Consider the following 19,852-nt stretch of genomic DNA (forward strand, 5'->3'; position numbering starts at 1 on the left):
CTGCCCCTGGCTTCTTTTTGCTCAAGGCTAACACTCTACCACTTGAGCCACAGCGCCACTTCTGGATTTTTCTATATATGTGGTGTTGAGGAATTGAACCCACGGCCTCATGTATACAAGGCAAGCACTCTACCACTAGGCCATATTCCCAGCCCCTAAAAATTAATTTTTAAGAAAATTTCTGTGGTTTATACTTCAAATCTGCATCAATTCCAAAAGGAGGAAATAATTCATAGGCCTGTAGTGCTTTTGAAAATAGTGTTTATGATCCATAGAAATGTACATTCATTATGAAATGAACATATTTTAAGAAAGTTAAAGCATATACAGCATTGTTTAATCTCACAAAATATATTTTGATGGGAATATCAGCAGTATAAAAGGGCTTTTAATTTACCAAAGAATTCAACACTGAGCTACTTTGGAAATTATAATTAACCCAGGCATGCTGTCGTCACACAGCTGCTCTTGCACAACTGTGTGGATGTGACCCCAAGTGGCCTGCTATAGGGCTCTATATAAGAGAAGAGGCTGGGTAAGTTCCTCCCAGGAGACTTATGAATAATACCCAGAACCCAAGAAAAAGAGAACACTCTACATCTAGGAAGGTCAGTACTCATCTACATTCCCCTCTAGTTTGTTTCTCAAACACTGGAAAGCCTGTTAGAAGTATGAATCTTTGCAGGAGCTTGGAAGAATTTCTAAAACACTGGCATTCTCTTATGGAGAAAACTTCCATTGAAACAAAGTGGGAATAAAAACACAACAACCTTTAGAATACATTTAACTTAGGTTACTACACTTGCCAAGTAAAACAAAGTCACTGTCCTCTATGTTTTGAGGCTACGAGAATGTGGTGGCTTTGGCCTCAAAATTCGGCCACAGAACACACTGGGAGCTGCAGTTCCTGAGGAGGGTAGTACATCAGGCCTTCTGCCTCTCCTTGCCTTCAATTCCAAACCCTTCTGATCTTCCTGGCTGGATGTACATTTCCATTTTGCCCTTAAGACATTCCAAACTACATTTTTGAGTTGCTGCTTTAAGATAAAAATCATATATGCAAATATTAGAACTTAAAATACAGCTCTAGTTTTATTTCTATTTTTGGTTGTTAAAATGAAAACAAAACCTGTAAGCATATAGTCACAGGGTTTCCCCCCAAGGAATCAACAGTTCTTTGGCAATGTTAGGTGTGTAAAGTAACTGCCATGCTAATTAACACACATTCCTGACACTTGTCAGAACTCTGATAAAAGTGTTGCCATAGGAAAACTAGGAAACGTTAAATGTTAAACTTACTAACTCTTCATAAAAACTATTTGGTAAACAGAAAAGATAAGTGGATAGATTTAATTTTCCTGATAAGAAACGAAATTACGTGGCATTTTTCCCACTTACACAAACTCCATAATCATATGGGTTACACAATGTAAACAGCAAGAGAATATTATACAAAAATCTTCTAAGGTATAATTTAGGAGAATAAATTAGGTCAATTGCAGTCTTGATAGTAAAAACAAAGAATGTGCACACCAGCCCACTGAATAAGTTGAACAAAGTGTAGTCTTGGTAACCAAAAGAAGTAATCACTCCCCTTTAATTTTTATGCGCCGCCTGTAACATCTATGCATCGACCCCATCAAAATAAAACTTGAATCTGATCATCCTAAGTGGAAAACTGAATACACGAGGACCAGAGTTCTGTCTGAATTTTCGAGATTCCTACATTGCAAATTAACGAGTTCTTTTTAAAAAGGCAGCTATAAAAACGCACATTATCACAAGCTATACGGAACTTTGAACTCCAGTTAGGAGTGGAGAGAGACTGGAATTTCTTCACGTACGCGGAGAGCCGTAAGCCCGGAGGCAGGAAGAAGGGCGTTTCGGCATGCTTCTAGGGATGTAGCATCGGGAGAGCGTTCCGGAAGAAAAGCTCCGCGCCATCACACCTGGTCCCGGAGGCGGGCCAGTCTCTGGGAGAGCTCGTCCTGCTCGGCTGAGGCCACGCTCGTGCCCACGGAGCCCGTCTGGCCCTGCGGCAGCTCCATGTTGAGGTCGAGGCCCGCCTCGTCTGCCATTTCCTGGAGCAGCAGATCCACCTGGTTCTGGGGGGTGGTCAGCGTCGTGGTGCTGCTCATCGTGTCCTCCATCTGCTGCGTCTGCACGTCCAGCGTCTCGAACTGGTGCTCGAATTTGTCCATCAGCGCGGAGATCTTCTCCAGGTTCATGGTCTTCAGCGTGGCGTCCATGGACTTCACCACGCCCGCCATCGACTTGGTCACCTTGCCCATCGTGACGGCCGTCTGCACCCGGGCCGCCACCGCGTCGACCCGCGCGCTCATCCGCAGGAAGTTCACCGCCTGGTTCTTCTGGCGGATGGCATTCTCGGCGTGGATCCGCGCCACTTCCATGTTGCCCTTCTGGATGGCCTTTTTGATCTTGGCCTTCTCGGCCTTCTCCTCCTTGTCGCATTTCTTGGCACTCCGGCTCAGCTCTTTGGCCGCAAACTTCAAGTTGAACAGGTGTTTCTCCATGTTGGACATGGCGGCACGGCTCCGTGGGGTGGGCGGCTCGGACCGGGCGGGACGCGGTAGGGAGACCCGGAAAAACACGTCCGCTCCCGGCCGCCGCTCCTTTGTTTTGGTCCCACTTCCTGCTTCCGCAGCGCCGACGGTGACGTCAGAACCCGGCGCCGAGGGGGCGGGGCCTGCTCGGGAGAAGGGACGGCGTCGGGGGGCGGGGCCCGCGTGATGGACAGCGCTCGGGGGCGGGACTCGGCCGGATTCCCGGGCTCTGTGGAGGCTCGGCTCTGCGCGCGGCCGCCTCTTTCCGCGCTGGGTTCCGCCGCCGTTTGGAGGCGACGAACCGGGAGCCCTCCGCTCCGTTCCGCCAGGAATGCCTGCGCCCACCGGCGTGGACCGGGGAGGCCCAGACCCCACGTGGCAGGCAGGCGCTGGAACACAGCGCGGTGCCCTTGGGCCCGTCGGACGGCAGTTTATTTATAAGGCGAGCCCCCCATTTCCTCAGGGGAAACCCGGAAACGCGGCTCGGAAAGCCCCAGGTCGCTCGCCAGCGCCTCGGCCGGCCGCCCGCGTCGGCAGGCCGGGCACACACCGAGCCGTCGCTGCGGGTGCTACACGCTTCCAAAGCAAAGGCGGGCCTTCCGATCGTGGCAACGTTCTTCGGACAAGCAAGAGCAAAGTGTGAGAAGACCCAGCCTGCCCTGACGAGCCAGCCTGGAAATCCTGCATTGAGATGGTCCGAATCCTGAGTTCCGCGTCTCCAGCCTTCCGCTGCTAGCTGGCCACTCACTTCAAGGGGCGCCCATGTCACAGGCATCCTCTTTACAAACAGCTCTAAAATCACGGCACTCGGGCGAAAAACCACCTTCAGGGGCACACGGGTTCCCTTTCCTTGCGCTGCCCATGCCGGTCCAACCAGCTGAAGCACGGAGACTGCTCGTGACTTGTATCATTGACCACGAGGGAGGCTCACGGGGCACAGCGCTCCTCTCTGCACAGCGCCCTTGCGGTCTGTTGGGATCTGTTGTGCTCCTGGGAGGCCTTCCCAGGAGGAGCCATGGCTATGTTCTACATTGCTGCCACAGCACAGGGCACAGGCCTAGCTCATACCTGGCTTGGCATTAACCATGCGGAAGCCGAGAACACTTGTTCTGTTTCCCCATGGAGGGCTGTGGATGCCTGGCTCCCTGAGCCAGGAGGAGGCTTGGTTGACTTGGGCTGAGAGAAGCTAGCACATCACCCACAAAGCATCTGCTTAGCCAAGACTCTCAAAAAAGAAAAAGCAGAATTCCTTTCCTCCAAGTGAAGCTTTGTCAGAAAGATTACATGAAAGTCGATGAGAGGGCAGGCAGCTGTTAGAACGGGCTAGAGGATGCAGGTTCTCATTCCTGACCTGATGTTTGGAACTGTGGGTTTTCTTGCACTTTACAACCTAGTTCCTTGTTCACACCTATAGTCTCCTTCCTTCTTCCCTTCCCTTTGTTTTCCTTCCCCTTTTCCCTCTTCATCACTGGGGATGCAACTCAATGCCTCATGTGTGCTACCTGGAGACAAACACTCCTTCCCTGTGTGACACCCCAGTCCCAAGTGAAAGAGAGAGGAGAGGGGAGAGGGGAGACAGATGAGACAGAAACCGAGAATACTGGGGCTTGAACTCAGGACCTAAGAACTGTCCCAGAGCTTTTTCGTTCAAGGATGACACTTTAATACGTAAACTACAGTTTCGTGTGTGTGTGTGTGTGTGTGTGTGTGTGTGTGTGTGTTTAATTGGAGATAAGAGTCTCAAGAACTGTTCTGCTCCAACTGGCTTCACGCCAGGATCCGCAGATCTCAGCTTCCTGAGTAGGTAGGATTACAGGCAAGAGCCACAGGCTTGTGGATCATAGCTTTCCTAGTAATAAACTTTAATTGAGATGACCTGGAATATAGTCATAAAAAGCCCTGGTAGATGATGGTGATAATGATGGTGACCCTTATTTCCGAAACCCTTATTTCCCAAGCTCTGTTGTGGATATTTTCCATAAATCAACTAATTTCATTCTTACAAACCCAAAGGTAAATACTTTTAATATCTGTAGTATGCAGGTGAGGAAACTCAAGCACAGTGAGCTAAGTGACTTGCCCATGGCCACACATCTGGTTTTAGACATCAGATTCCAAGGATACACAGGAATAAAGCAAGCCAATACAGATGAAAAGGATATCTCAGCCAAGGCCTGGTGGTGCCATCCTGCAATCCCAGCACTAGAGAGGCAGAGGCAGGAAGATTACAAATTCATGGGAAGCCTGGGCTACAGGATGACTGTCACAAAACAAAACCATCAGGCAAGGAAAAAAGATCACCATGTTGCCTAAGAAAGGAAGAGGACCTAGCAGGTTGTCTTCTGATGTGAGCAGCAGTGCAGGTGCTAAATGAACAGTAGCCAGGCTCATCCCCTGCCCCTTGCATGGCCTCTCTTCCCTTCTGTGGATACCCGGCCTTTCTTATTGTGCACAACGGGATCGATGGCTATACACGCTCGAATTCACATTCCTCAAGGGTTTTCGCTTGAGTCCCAGGTTCATAGAATCAGTCTTCTCCTTGGCAAGGGTAATTTGTTCTCTTGTTCTTGTGTGCTCATTTCCATGTAACCAGTGTGCCTCCATCCATCTAGTACTTAAGTCTTAGGGGATAACCCTGACTATGACTATGTCTTTGTCTGCACCTGCACCAAACCTCTCCTGTGGCACTTCCACGCTTTACATTTCATTTCATTGAGAGTGACAGCCTTCAGGGTTTGTTTTAGACTGGAAGGCTTTCCTTTTAGTGTAACTAGCAAAGGAAAGAATATTTGGGGATCTTAGCAAAGGAGGATTTTTTTTTAAGTTGGTCGTGGGGCTTGAACTCAGGGCCTGGGTGCTGTCCCTGAGCTTCTTTTGCTCAAGGCTAGCACACTACCACTTTGAGCTACAGTACCACTTCCTCAAAGGAGACTTTTATCTTGTGATAACTCTAAGCACACCTGAGAACCTTCTGTATTCAATGTGAGTGTGAAAAACAATTACTGTTAACAATTACTGGAATAGTCACAAGTTTGGCAGTGATACTGCTACCTTAACACACCAATAGCCAAGAAGAAAATTCTTCCTTAGGAAAAAGGACTGTGTATGACTAGCTACCAAACACTTGTAGGAAACTGTGAGCTGGACCAGTTAATTGCTTTTATAAAAAAATGACAAAGAGGCTGAGAATGTAGCTAAGTAGAAGAGTACTTGCCCAGCATGTACAGGTCCTGAGTTCATCAAAATTACCAAAAATGGTTAAGAAAAAAAATATGATGATTGGTCACATCTAGCTTTGTTTTCCTCTGAATGAGAGACCCTGACGTAGGACATGCGGTTTGATTTTACTGGGACCGAATCATTTGCTAAATCTAAAGACTCTGAAGAAAAGGAAATAAAAGATATAAACCATAATTTATTCTGTGCTTAAATATTGTCTGGACTTTGTGGTAAAACACTTGCCTAGCATGCAGGAGGCCCTAGGTTTGACGCCCAGTACTGCAAAACAAAGCAAACTCACCTCAAGTACCCGTGGATCCTTTTATTATTATCACTGAACTCCACAATGTGAACATTTTGGCACCCGTGCCTGACAGTATTTAGCTTCTGGAACCCAAAATATTCTCAACAAATTTCGGTTTGAAGGTCTGAGCGTAAGTAGAGGAAGTGGCACTGTGTACATTGTCACATGGCGACCATTTCAAATATTACTCACATGTGTATGATCACACACATATGAAAGTTATAGCTACATATGCATGTAGCACACACAATGCATAATAGGTATGGCATACAGATGCATGGACACATTCTTTCCTTACTGCACCTTTTCATCTAGGAACACAGCTATTCTTCAAAACCCCAAGATTTTATAAACTGGGAAATGGCAAAACCATTGTCCCTCCTTAGGGTTATATTATCAGAATGCAAAGATGAAACCAGGCCGAAGGAACTAGATAAGGGACACATGGATGGGATTTTGCACTGGCCTTGTGGTTTCAATGTATGGTTTGCTGCTCCTCATAGAGGCCTGCTGAGTGAATACTGTAAGAGTACCTTAAAAAGTGTGTGTGTGGGGGGAGGGGTTTGCCTCAGGTGGTAGAGCAACCCAGCAAGCATGAGGCCCTGAGTGCAAACCCCAGCACAATGCTTCTCCTGTATAAGGAGAAGAATAGTATCTCTGTGTGCTGATGGACTAATTTAGCACTTGCATCACACTGAGATTTCCTTCTGTAATTTCATAATGCACCATTCTGGTATTCAACTTCCCTTGACACACTGAACACTGTGGCTCAAAGAGGCTGAAGGAGAGATACGGAAGGAAGTGTTCGTTTAAAATGATCGCTTTAAAATAAGTTAGTGACTGTTATTAGATAGGAGACATCTGAACTAAAAGATGATGGGTGTGCTTTCATCTGTGTTTGGTAGAGTTGGGTTGCAATCTTCTGTGTTCCACAGATATTTCTCAAGTTTCAGGCTAGATGGACATTGAAAGAGACAAGCAAGTCACCAGCATGAAGTCACAGTGCACAAGCATGAGGCACTCAGAACACTATCTCAGGAAGATGTGTTTATTTCTCTGAGTGTCCTTTGGTGGAAAAGTCTCTCATGTCTAAGTGCAGAGATGCCGAGAGAATTTCCAGGAGCTGAAAGGGAGCATTCTAGCAGGTATGTCTCCTCTAGGAACCACTAGGAGGTGTTAACAATGCTATTAAACATTCCTAAAATAAACCTTAGCCAGGGGTAAGGATGTAACTAAGTGGTACACTGCCCTGTGCAAGACTGGGAAAAAAATCCTACTTAGATTAACCCATAAATACCAAAATTAAATAGTCATATTTGCAGGAGCATGTGTGTTTTTAGAGTAGTAACTTAGAGGTTAAAAGAATGGAAAGCGAACTGAATTGCAGCTATCCCAGCACAGAACATCACCAGTTCTCAAAATCATTTACATGAGCTAAAGCAAAGAGGGAGGCCAGAGCACAGCCAGCCGGGCTTAGGCTCGCTGGAAGCCTGCTGGGACTCCCTCTTCTCTGAGTCAGGACTGAAGATTCATCTCAGCTTAATTTGCCAACAACTCCCCATAGCTCCCTTCTGAGACCCCCAGATCTTTACAGGGAACCATGCTACCTGGGAGAAGCATGAGGAAGAAAGGAGAAAGGCACTCTGATTACTTGCAGAGGAAGGAACCCCAGAAACCACACCTAGACACCTACATCTGAGAGCTCCCCATCAGAGGATTCAACCAAGTGCTGAGTGAAAATACTCAACTGAAAGAGAAACTGGGTGTCTCCTGCGCATGCATTCTTTGCCCTGGTCGTTCTTCTCTCAACCACACAGTGTGACACCTTGGTACACCGTGCTTACATTGCTTTAGACATGCTAAATCATCCAGAGATGGCATGAAGTTGACATGTGGATGTGCACATAGTTTCTATGCAAGTGCTACGTCACCAAAATCTATGGATTTGATATCCAAGGAAGGGCTGGAAGAAGTTCCCCAAAGACATATAGAAACAATGGCACGGACTAAAAACGGGGCTGGGAAAGTGGTAATGCTTGCCTAGCATGCATGAAGCCCTGAGTTCGATTCCTCAGCACCACATAAACAGGAAAGGCTGGAGGTGACGCTGTGACTCAAGTGGTAGGGTGCAAGCATTGAGCAAAAAGAAGCTCAGAGACAGTGCCCAGGCCCTAAGTTCAAGCCCCAGGACTGGCATAAAAGAAAAGAAAAAATAATGGTACAATCATTTGTCCAGATTATGCCATATTTCAGAGGAGGAAGAATGGGAAAATGATCTTTGCATCAATGATGATCTCACTTTAGTTTTTAAAAAAGATGGCCAGGTGCTGGTGGTTCACGTTTGTAGTCCTAGCTACTCAGGAAGTGAAGATGTGAGGATTATGGTTTGAAGTCAGCCCAGGCAGAAAAGTCCATGAGACTTTTATCTCCAACTACCAAAAAAAAAAAAAAAAAAGCCAGAAGTTGAGCTGTGGCTCAAGAAGTGGAGTCCTAGCATTGAGCGAAAAAAAAAATCTGAGAGATGCTATTAAACACAAGGTTGAGGGTAACTCACAACTTCTTTGTTGTTGTTTTTTCAAAGTGAAGATGGCACATTTGGCCACCGCTTGTATCTAAATGGAAAGACGCAGCAATCAGCTTCTTTCCCAGTTAGTGTGATCAGTCCCTGGTAGCCAGAAGGTATTCCTGCCTTTTTCATAGGCATAATATATATTGCTATGTTACGTGTGTGTGTGTGTGTGTGTGTGTGTGTGTGTGTTTAGGTACTGGGACTTGAACTCAGGGCCTATCTGCTGTTCCTTAGCCTTTTTCACTCAAGGCTGGTACTCTACCACTTGGGCCACAGATCCACTCCCAGTTTTTGGTGGTTAATTAGAGAGAAGAGTCTGAAGGACTTTACTGTTCTGGATAGCTTTGAAGTTAAATCCTCAGATGTCAGCCTCCTGAGTAGGTAGGATTACAGGTATGAGCCACAAGCACCAGACAACACCACAATTTTATGAACACCCAAAACAGAACAAGAAACAAGAGCATCCTACACACTTAGCTCTCTTCCTATGGATAATATGATTAGTAAGCACACAGAAATTCAATTTTCTTAAGTAAAAGTAATAATAGAATAAAGCTTATTTTTCATCTGTAACTTTCCATATCATCAGGACCTAGTTATTAAGTGATAAATGGAATTTAGTATAATGTTGATGTATGAACCAGCCTAGGGAAGACTTTTCTTTTTGCCTTTTCTGGCCCTGGGGCTTGAACTCAGAGCTGGGGCACTGTCCCTGAGCTTCTTTTTGCTCGAGGCTAGTGCTCTACCACTTGAGCCGCCACTTATGGCCTTGTGGTGGTTAATTAGAGGTAAGAGGCCCATGGACTTTCCTGCCGGGGTGGGTTTCAAATTGCAATCCCCAGATTTTAGCCACCTGAGTAGCTAGGGTTACAGGCAACAACTGTGGGTGCTTAGCTTCTTTCTTGGCCAGTCCTGGGCTTGAACTCAGGGCCTAGGCACTGTCCCTGAGTTTCTTTTGCTCAAAGCTAGTGCTCTATCATTTGAGCCACAGTGCCACTTCTGGCTTTTTTTTTCTGCTTATGTGGTATTGAGGAATCGAACCCAGGGCTTCATGCATGCTAGGCAAGCACTCTACCACTAAGCCACATTCCCAGCCCTGCTCCGCTTCTTTTGGTCTTTTTCAAATACTTTCTATGATATGAAATTATGGAAGAGCATCTTCCTTATACCTAAGTAAAACGTTAACAGCTTTAATTGCATTGTTGGATCTCTGAGCTTTCCTTGATGTACTGTGTCATTACAGCTTTCAGTTTCTTCTGATGGTGATGAACACTTCCTTTCTAAAGAATGCCGTGTAATAAAAGTTCCTTCTTGGTGTGGTTTTGCTTTTTTGTGTGTGTACGTGGGGACAGTGCTGTGTTTCAAACCCAGGGCCTCACCCATGCTAAGCTCACCTTCGACCACTGTGCTACTATTCTTTTTTATATGCAAATAATATTCCATTGTATAGACATACCACATTTTGCTTAGCTATGCATCAGCTGATGAATATTGCAGCTGTTTTTACTTTCTGATTATAATGAATACTTTGTGCCTTTAGCTGAGCTTTACAGAAATGTTAATTTGTATACATAAGTGCATAGACTATGAGGGCACAGAGAGCAGAGAAAGCACAATTACAGTGCAAACATGTGCTCCCTTACAGGGGTAGGGATGACACTGCTGTGGTCACAGTGGCTACACAATAAGCAATAACCTCGCAGAAGCAGCAGACAATGGCATGCTGTCCCATTCACGAAGAAAATGCGGTTCCATCCATTTGTTCATGCTATTCAGCCATAGACACGAATGAAGACAGACACAGGCAACCGTGACCCACACTGACTAGATGCTACTGTGCCAGGTGCTACATCAACTCTAGGGACAGAACTTAGTAGAAATTACCTGCCTGTTTCCACAAAGGTGATTGTTTTTTCCTCTAGGGATTTTAAGACATATTTTCACTGTGAGAGCTCCATTTTGTTTTTCTTTTCACATTTATTTTTGAGTTAACATACACTAGCAAGGGGAATATGTGTGTGATGTGCGTGTATGTGGTGTTTGTGTGTTGTATGGTGTGTGTGTGTGTGTGTGTGTATACTGGTACCAACAAACTCCTGAGCTCTTCTTTCAGCTTTCTTGAGTATGGCTGTCACCCTACCATTTGAGCCACGTCTCCAGTCCCATACGAGGAGATTTTACCGTGATGTTTCTAGACGTGTGTGTGTGTGTGTGTGTGTGTGTGTGTGTGTCCTCTGAACAAGCATTTCCTCTACTGTATATTTCCACTCCACCTTCTCCTACTCCTTATGAATGGTGTCTTGTAGGTTTCACGATGCTGTGTGTACGTGTGCTTGTGGGCTACACACAGAGAGAATACTTTGATCCTAGTCACCAACAATTTCCTATCTTTGGCTCCTTTTTCATTTGTGTTCATCATCATCATTTTGAGTCTAGGATCCACAAATGAGCTAAACATAAAAGATGTGACTTTGTGACTTCTGTTTTTCTTGTTCACCATGACCTGGGAGCTATCTTTCGCTTTTCTATTTCCTTCTTTCCTTCCTCCCTCTCTCTTTCTCTTTTTGACGGTGGCAGGACTTGAGCTCAGGGCTCTATGCTTGCTCAAGGCAGGCATTCTTGAGCCATGTCCTCTGCTATTTAGCTATTTTCAAACAGGGCCTCATGTTGACGTGTGGGTAGGCCTGAACAGCAAAGCTCTTTTTTATGCCTCTCATGTAGCTGGTATGACAGGGGCACCCATAAGACACAGTCTTTGTTGTTGTTGTTGATATAGGAGATTTCTAACTTTTTGTCCAATCTTACCTTGCACCACTATCCTTCTGTCTCTCTAGTAGCTGGGATGAGAGGCATAAGCTAATGCATCTGGTTCCTTTCATTTTTCAAATGGGAAAGAGAGCAATAAAGTGAGCATATCCACGAGGGAAAATTTTATGGGTCATTTACTGCACACTCTCATGTCTGTACTGTTGCTGTCAGCACACTGATGAAACATAATATTATAGGGTGAGTATTTTATATTATACTGAGAAATGTGTTCCTTACTCCTACTTTGTGGAGTGGGGTTTGAACTCCGGGCTTTGGGCTCGCTAGACATGCACTGTATCATTTAAACCATTCCCCCCACCTCCCCGGCCTCCTTGCTTTAGTTATTTTTCTGCTAGAGTCTTTCATTTTTGCCCAGTTCGGCTGGACAGAGATCTTCCTACCTTGTCTCCTACGTAGCTCGGATTATAGATGCACCTCATCGCTAGATACGAAGCCTTTACCAGATACACAGTTAACAAGTATTGCCTTTATCATGTGAGCTGGCTTTTTGCTTTCTTGAACCATGAGGAAAACCAAGCTATCTTGTGGAATTGGGAAATGTTGTGTTGGGCGAGATAAACCAAGTGCAGAAAGTCAAATCGTGCATGTTTTTGCTCATATGTGGGAGCTAGACCTAAACAATGTAGCAGTTCCTGGCCAACCTCCTGTATATACCTGCAGAGCAACTGAGCGGAGGGAGGGGGAAGGCAGTAGACATGGTTGCTCGGAGCAAGGTTTAAAATATGCATGTTTGAAGCACGATGGTGGAGCCTCTTGGAACACTTAATAATACTAAAAATGGAAAATGAATGGCAGAAAAATGGGGCAGACTCTACTGAGGGTGATGGGTCCCACGGGAGGGAGGAGGGCAAATGGGGAAGAAAAGAGGATGAAAATGGTGTTTTGTGTATGAAATAGAACAATGGAGCCTGCTGAAGGCAATTCTTCTTTGGGAAGCCAGGAGGTGTGCTTGACACATTATAGACAAGCATGGAAATGTTACAACGTAACACTGTGTAATTATTACTACTTTTGGGTGTCAGTCCTGTGGTTTGAACTCAGGGCCTGGGCTCTGTCCCTGAGGTTTTTCTGCTCAAGGCTAGTGCTCTACCACAGCTCATTTCGGACTTTTTGGTGGTTAATTGGAGATGGAGTCTCAAGGGGCGAGAAACCAGCGCCTGTCCTGCCATTTCCTTTTTAGATGATGCGATGATGCGGTTTGGAGTGGGGGGGGGCACCCGAGGGCGTCCTCAGGAGGCCAGCGTGGGGCCCGTGCTCCTCTGGAGGGCAATGGTCCTGTCCTCATAGAACATTCATGCACATGCAGTGTCTACCAGACCCCGCACACATGTGAAGGACTGGGAAGAGGTGTTAGGAATCTGATGGGAAGACTATATCAGACGATTATTTTCCCCATTTTCGCATCATTTAACTTACAATACTTCGAGTGATGATAAGGCAAACTTAAAAAAAATCACTCGTACTACCATTTGCAAGTCTTCTTCCCATGCCAGAATATTTGTGCGCAGCCCTTCCCCCAGCCGGAAGAAACGTGCTGCTGAGTCCAGTGGCAGATCTCTCTCTCATTCTCACCAATACATCTGACCAATACATTTTGTTTCTATGCAAATAGTCATAAAGGTCTTGTGGCTCACTTATAATAATCAGAGATAGCAGATGTGAATATCTAAAAGTTATTATCATATAACATTATATATCTGCTGTGAATGACATTTGGTTCTGATGCTACAGTCTGAAAACTGGTATGAAGTGTTTTGGTTTTGTTTTTGCTTTTTATTTCTGTGCTAATACTGGGGCTTGAATTCAGAGCCTGGGCACTGTCCCCATAGCCTTTTCACTCAAAGTTGGCACTTTACTACTTGAGCAATACCCTCACTTCTGGCTTTTGCCTGCTAATGGGAGGTCAGAGCCTCGTGGACTTCCCTGCCTGAGCTGGCTTTCAGCCGTGATCCTCAGAGTTGCTGGGATTACAGGCCTGAGCCGCTGGCACTCAGCTTGTTCTGACCTACTAGGAAACACTTTCTACACAACTGTTCTACAAAAACCTCGAGCATTTCTTCTGGGTGCTCTGGGGCAGGGCTTTGCGAGCAGGTGTGGGGGAAGCACGGCTGGAGTAGGGCTGAAGGCGGAGCCGAGAGGACGGGGCGTCGAGGGTCCGTCCATCCGCTGGCCTATCCCTGCCCTGCCTTTACATTTCATAGCAAAAACACACAGGAAAAAATGTCCTGCCCAGCAAGACAGGTCTCATATGCTCAGATCTAAAACCATGTCTGAGAATAAATTTCCAGAAAGAAAGGTCACGATGGGAGTTAAGAAGAGTGCGTGTGTGTGTCTGAGTGGCTGCTACGTTTGATGAATTCAATAGAACTGTTTTATTTTATTTTATTTTAAAGTGACCTGTAGAATATCATTCTTTTTTTTTTAATAGTATAGTGGTACTAGTGCTTGAACTCAGGGCTGGGCACTCTCCTTTAAGTTTTTAAATTTATTTATTTTTTTATTCTCAAGCTAGCATTCTACCATTTGAGCCACAGGTCCACTTCTGGCTTTTTTGATGAATAATTGGAGATAAAGCATCTTACGGACTTTCAAACCATGATCCTCAGATGTCAGCCTCCTGAGTAGTTAGGATTACAGGCATGAGCTGCATCATCCTTGAAGGTAAAACTTTCAGTGCCAGTAATTTCCAGATTGTCTTGCAAGCTGAATATTTCAGACCTGATCACCTCATGAGGGAATTGAGTGATTGTGGCTAGGAGGACATCTGATAAATGACAAAAGACAGATCTGAGACTACAGAAGAGCCACCTGACTTCTTTCTTTTTTTTCCCCCTGGAATATTATTTCTGGCAGTATTCACAAAACAATTATTCAAATGGATGCACTCCTAAATGAGCTTATGTGTTGGTACAAAGCACACAGACCTACACTCTAAAAGCTGTGGCGTTTTCAAGTTATATTAAACGAAGTTGGATTTTATACTGCTATTCTAAAGATCCAATTTTCTCTGATTTCTTTTTCTGCTTAAAATAGCGGTTTCCATGGCTACATAATCACGTATTATTAGGACTTAGAGGAAATGCATTTTGGGGGCATAATTCAGCAGAGACGGTATTTTAATTTTCACAGTGGGTACTGGAAACTGGATACAAACAGAATCTCTGGTAACCTGCGTAGCTTGCTTGGTGCTTCTAAGATACTCATTTTTACGGAGAGTCCAGCAGCACTTCAAACTCAATCGTGGGGATTATGTGGACAGTCCTTTCACTATGTTGTCCTGAGATTGGGCATGACAAGCTGATCAGCCTCTGCTCGGGGACACAGACGTAGCCATTGACTGACTCAATGTGTGTGTGTGTGTGTGTGTGTGTGTGTGTGTGTGTGTACATGTGGGCATGTGTGTTCACGTGTGTGTGAGCAGGGCAGGAGCGGGGTGTGGGGGGGACAGTGGCAGGCCAGGGGCAGGTGGGAGGGATGAGGTTAATGTCAGGCGGCTTAGGCTGAACAATGACCATCTCCACAATCCACCTAAAATCTGGTCTGCAGAAGTGGCAGGGACAAGGGAAGGTGAGTGGCGGGGAAGGGAAGTTGAAGAACCCAGAGAGAGGAGCCCTGGGGCATTGTCCAACGTCCCTTTGGTTCATCCATGGCTTCTGAAAAGATTCAGACAATGTTTCTTTCTTAATTTTCTTCCTTCCTTCCTTCCTTCCTTCCTTCCTTCCTTCCTTCCTTCCCTCCTTCCCTTCCTTCCTTCCTTCCTTCCCTCCTTTCTTCCCTCCTTCCCTCCCTCCCTCTCTCCCTCCCTCCCTCCCTTCCTCCCTTTCCTCCTTTCTTCCCTCCTTCCCTCCCTCCCTCCCTCCCTTCCCTCCCTCTCTCCCTCCCTCCCTTCCCTCCCTCCCTCCCTCCCTTCCTTCTTTCTTTCCTTCCTTCTTCCCTTTCCTCCTTTCTTCCCTCCTTCCCTCCTTCCCTCCCTCCTTCCCTCCCTCTCTCCCTCCCTCCCTTTCCTCCTTTCTTCCCTCCTTCCCTCCCTCTCTCCCTCCCTCCCGTCCCTCCCTCCCTCCCTCCCTTCCTTCCTTCCTTCCCTTCCTCCCTCCCTCATTCCCTTCCTTCCTTCCTTCCCTCCTTTCTTCCCTCCTTCCCTCCCTCTCTCCCTCCCTCCCTCCTTCCTTCCTTCCCTCCCTCCCTCCTTTCCTTCCTTCCTTCCTTCCTTCCTTCCTTCCTTCCTTCCTTCCCTCTCTCCCTCCCTCCCTCCTTTCCTTCCTTCCTTCCCTCCCTCCCTCCCTCCTTTCCTTCCTTCCTTCCTTCCTTCCTTCCTTCCTTCCTTCCCTCTCTCCCTCCCTCCCTCCTTTCCTTCCTTCCTTCCCTCCCTCCCTCCCTCCTTTCCTCCCTTCCTTCCCTCCCTCCCTCCCTCCTTTCCTTCCTTCCTTCCTTCCTTCCTTCCTTCCTTCCTTCCTTCCTTCCTTCCTTCCTTCCTTCCTCCCTCCCTCCCTCTCTCCCTTCCTCCCTTCCTTCCTTCCCTCCTTTCTTCCCTCCTTCCCTTCCTCTCTCTCTCCCTCCCTCCCTCCCTCCCTCCCTCCCTCCCTCCCTTCCTCCCTCCCTCCCTTTATCTTTTTCCAGTACAGGGGCTGGAACTCAGTGCTTGGCACTTGTTCCTTAGCATTTTCCCTCCAGGCTAGCACTCTACCACTCGGGCCACAGCTCTACTTCTGGCTTTTTGTTGGATAATTGGTGATAAGAATCCCACGGACTTTCCTGCCTGGGCTGGCTTTGAATTGTGATCCTCAGATCTCAACCTCCTGAGTTGCTAGAATTATAGGTGTGAGGCACTGGTGCCTAGCAAAAATCTTCCTTTTCTTGAAGCAGCCTTAAGAAGATTCTAGTCCTTGCATGCCAGCACAGCGTGAATGCTAACAGCCCTTAATACACATATACCTCCTGTGTTCTGTGGTTTTGGAGGTTCCTCTGCGCCCAGTTGCAGGCTTGTAGGGGGCTGTGGGTTGTGTATGTCAGCTATGTGAGTCTGAGGCCCCACAAACACACCAGAGACCTTAGTCTATGCTGGAAGGAGGCCCTCTAACTGAGTTCTCACATAGGGTTGACCCTGCGCACAGCACACCTGACCAGTATGTTCTTCATGCTTCTCCTGTCCCACACTCTTCTCCTTTCACCTTTCTTTTAAGAACTAAGGCATAATTCACAAAGCACATACACACAATATAAACATTACTATTTTGGTATGCACAATTCCACGGTTTAGCATATTCATAAGGTGTGTAACCATCATGCCATCAAATTTCCCCAAAGAGAAACATCTCCCACTGGCGGTCTCTCTCCATTTCTTCCCCTCCCAGAATCCGGAAAGGACTAACTGCCTCTGCCTCTGCGCGGGCGCCTGCTGTGGACATTTCCTCCAAGTGGAACCATTCATTTGCGGCCCTTTGTATCCGGTCTCCTTCATCTAGGATGCGGTATGTGTACACACGCCCACCGCCATTGTCTCATGCTTTGGCTGTTCTCCCGTTGATGGGCATTGGGTGGTTCCCATCTTGGCTGCCATGGCTAAGGTTGTTATGGCCACTTGCCTGCAAGTTCTTGTCTGGATGTGTGTTTTTATTCTTCAGGGTGCATACGCAGGAGTGAATGGCTGGGGACCATAAGTTGAATCTCTTACAAACTGCCAGTTCTCCTGGGGTTTTAACTGGCAGCTCAGCCTCCTGAGGCCCTAACATAATTTCAGCATCACTGAGAAATTCCATTCTCTGACAAGTCCCAGAAGCTCTGTCATAGAAATGAGGGGTTTCTAAGACATCTTTAGTAAGCATTAAATACTTCTAAGGTTCAAAATGTTATTATTATTATTTTTTTGGCCAGTACTGGGTTTGAGTACTATGCCTTAGTTTTTTTTGGCTTAAGGCTGCTGAACCCACAGCTCCATTTCTGGCTTTTCGGTAGTCAAATGGAGATAAAAGTCTTGCAGACTTTCCTGCCAGGGCTGACTTTGAACTGCAATCCTCAGATTGCAGCCTCCCATGTAGCTGAGACTACAGGTGTGAGCCCCGAGCCCCCAGCTCAAAACATGATATTGTAGAACATGGTAGTATAGTGACTCAGAGTCAACCCAAGACGCAGGAAGATCTTTTCTTCATGCAATTTAGATGAAGAGAGAAGCAAACTATGACAGGATGCCTGCACAGAGAAAGAAGAGCCAGCCACAGCATGGTAGGGCTGTGAATCGCATGCAGACATTTTTTTTTTTTTTGGCCAGTCCTGGGGCTTGGACTCAGGGCCTGAGCACTGTCCCTGGCTTCTTTTTGCTCAAGGCTAGCACTCTGCCACTTGAGCCACAGCACCACTTCTGGCCATTTTCTGTATATGTGGTGCTGGGGAATCGAACCCAGGGCCTCATGTATACGAGGCAAGCTCTCTCGCCACTAGGCCATATTCCCAGCCCAGACATTTTTATTTTTATTTTCATTTTCTAGCAGTACTGGGGTTTGAACTTAGAGCCTTGTGCTTGCTAGGAAGGCATTCTACCACTTGATCCAAGCTCCTAGTGTTTGGCTTTGGTATGTTTTTCATACTCCTGCATCTGCTTCTGCTTCCCAAGTAACTGGGATTACAATCATGTATCACTATGCCCAGTCCTACCATGTCTCTTTATTGCATCATTTTTCTCTTATGTATAGCTTGATCTCATGTGGTTTTGCTTAACACAGCAATAGGTTGTTATCTATTAATAGCTATCTATCTACCTGTAGCTCAGGTGCGTGGAAGGCTCCACCATTTGGTCTGTATAAGTACAGTCTGATAGCACACAGATATGAAGCTTCCTAATAATGCGTTCATTTATCAGTACAAATCCCTGTCATTGACACGTCTTTATTTTAAGCAGCTCTCACTGAGCACCAGTTCCTGAAAGAACACCCATCTAGGAACCGAGTGGCAGAGACAGACAAGACACATTTCCTGGGGAGCTGGAAGGCTGATGGGCTGCATAAAGCATAGGAGATCCTGACCTCAGGCTGTCCTGATGTCTGTCCATTGCTGACTTATATGTGTATTCTTTTTCTTTTTCTTTTTTTGCCAGTCCTGGGGCTTGAACTCAGGGCCTGAACACTGTCCCTGGCTTTTTTAAATCAGTGCTAGCACTCTGCCACTTGAACCACAGCACCACTTCTGGCCTTTTTGTATATATATGGTGCTGAGGAATCGAACCCAGGGCTTCATGCATACGAACAAGGCAAGCACTCTTGCCACTAGGCCATATTCCCAGCCTGTGTGTATTCTTTACTTCACAAAGTGACAGCTATGGACAAAATGGGCAATGGACATGGCTTATAGTTTTCTAACATCTTATCTTAGCAACCTCAAACACTTGACAGTATCCATATAGTAGTTTAGGATATATACTGAAATGTTACTTGTTTCTGAAATCTCTCAAAGCAGTCCAGAAATACTGAAATCAGTATACTAGTGAGATTCTGGTGCTTTCACATTGCTCTGCTACTTCAATTGATTTCAAGTGAAGAGTTCATCCAGCTAACATTGACTATTCTGGATTTAAAAGTGGATATTTCTCTATAGCTTGCACATTCATTCCAGAATTTGAGTACAGAGCACAAATAAGACAGTTATCCAGGGAAAGATGATTGGTCCAACAGAGTCCTGTGTGTGCGGATGGCTACATATGGACAAGCAAGAGAAGAGGCTGCTCTCTGTTCCCCTGCGGGTCAGAGGCTTCAGTTCAAAATGTTTCACTCCTAAGAAGCTTAAAAAGAGAAGCTCTAACAAAGGCCCTAGGCCTTGTTTAGGAGACCATTTTTATTCCCTGCTTTCTGTAATTTGATAGGACCAAAGTGAAAGAAGCAGATCTTTCTGTGGTCTGTTCTTTCAGTGGTACTGGGGGCTGAACTTGGCCGCATGCTTATTAGGTAGGAACTCTACTACTTAAACCACAGTTTCACTTCCAGCTTTTTGGTTCTTAGTTGGAAATAGGAGTCTCATGGACTTTCCTGCCTGTGCTGGCTTTGAACCGCAGTCCTCAGATCTCAGTCTTCTGAGTAGTTAGGATTACAGGTGTGAGCCACTGGCGCTTGGCACTTGTGTTTGTTGCTGGGCAGCTGTCAGCCCAGGGGCTCTCAGATTACCTCTGTGAGCCTCCATCTCTTCACTGGTAACACACATGAGGGAGGTAGCATGTTCCTAGTGCTTACTACGTACCAGGCACTGCTTTGAGGACGTGGGTATCTCTCTATGGGTCCCACAGCAGCTGTAGAAGACCAAACAATGCTGCTTTTCCCATTGAAATAATTTACCCAACCTCTCACCAGGTGGTGAGTAACTAGGCTGGCATGTGAAACCATTCTG

At 46.2% G+C, this 19,852-nt stretch overlaps 2 protein-coding genes across 3 annotated transcripts in view; both read right to left on the reverse strand.

The window, feature by feature from the left end:
- Gnal (G protein subunit alpha L) overlaps nt 1-19,852 on the reverse strand; it is a 127,363-nt gene that overhangs the window by 21,506 nt on the left and 86,005 nt on the right. The window lies entirely within an intron of this gene.
- Chmp1b (charged multivesicular body protein 1B) lies at nt 245-2,662 on the reverse strand. The gene has a single exon (XM_048363376.1). The coding sequence runs from the start codon at nt 2,541-2,543 to the stop codon at nt 1,944-1,946; it is 600 nt and encodes a 199-aa protein (XP_048219333.1). The 5' UTR covers nt 2,544-2,662; the 3' UTR covers nt 245-1,943.

Source organism: Perognathus longimembris, chromosome 15, assembly GCF_023159225.1.
Source record: "Perognathus longimembris pacificus isolate PPM17 chromosome 15, ASM2315922v1, whole genome shotgun sequence".
NCBI classification, from domain to species: domain Eukaryota; kingdom Metazoa; phylum Chordata; class Mammalia; order Rodentia; family Heteromyidae; genus Perognathus; species Perognathus longimembris.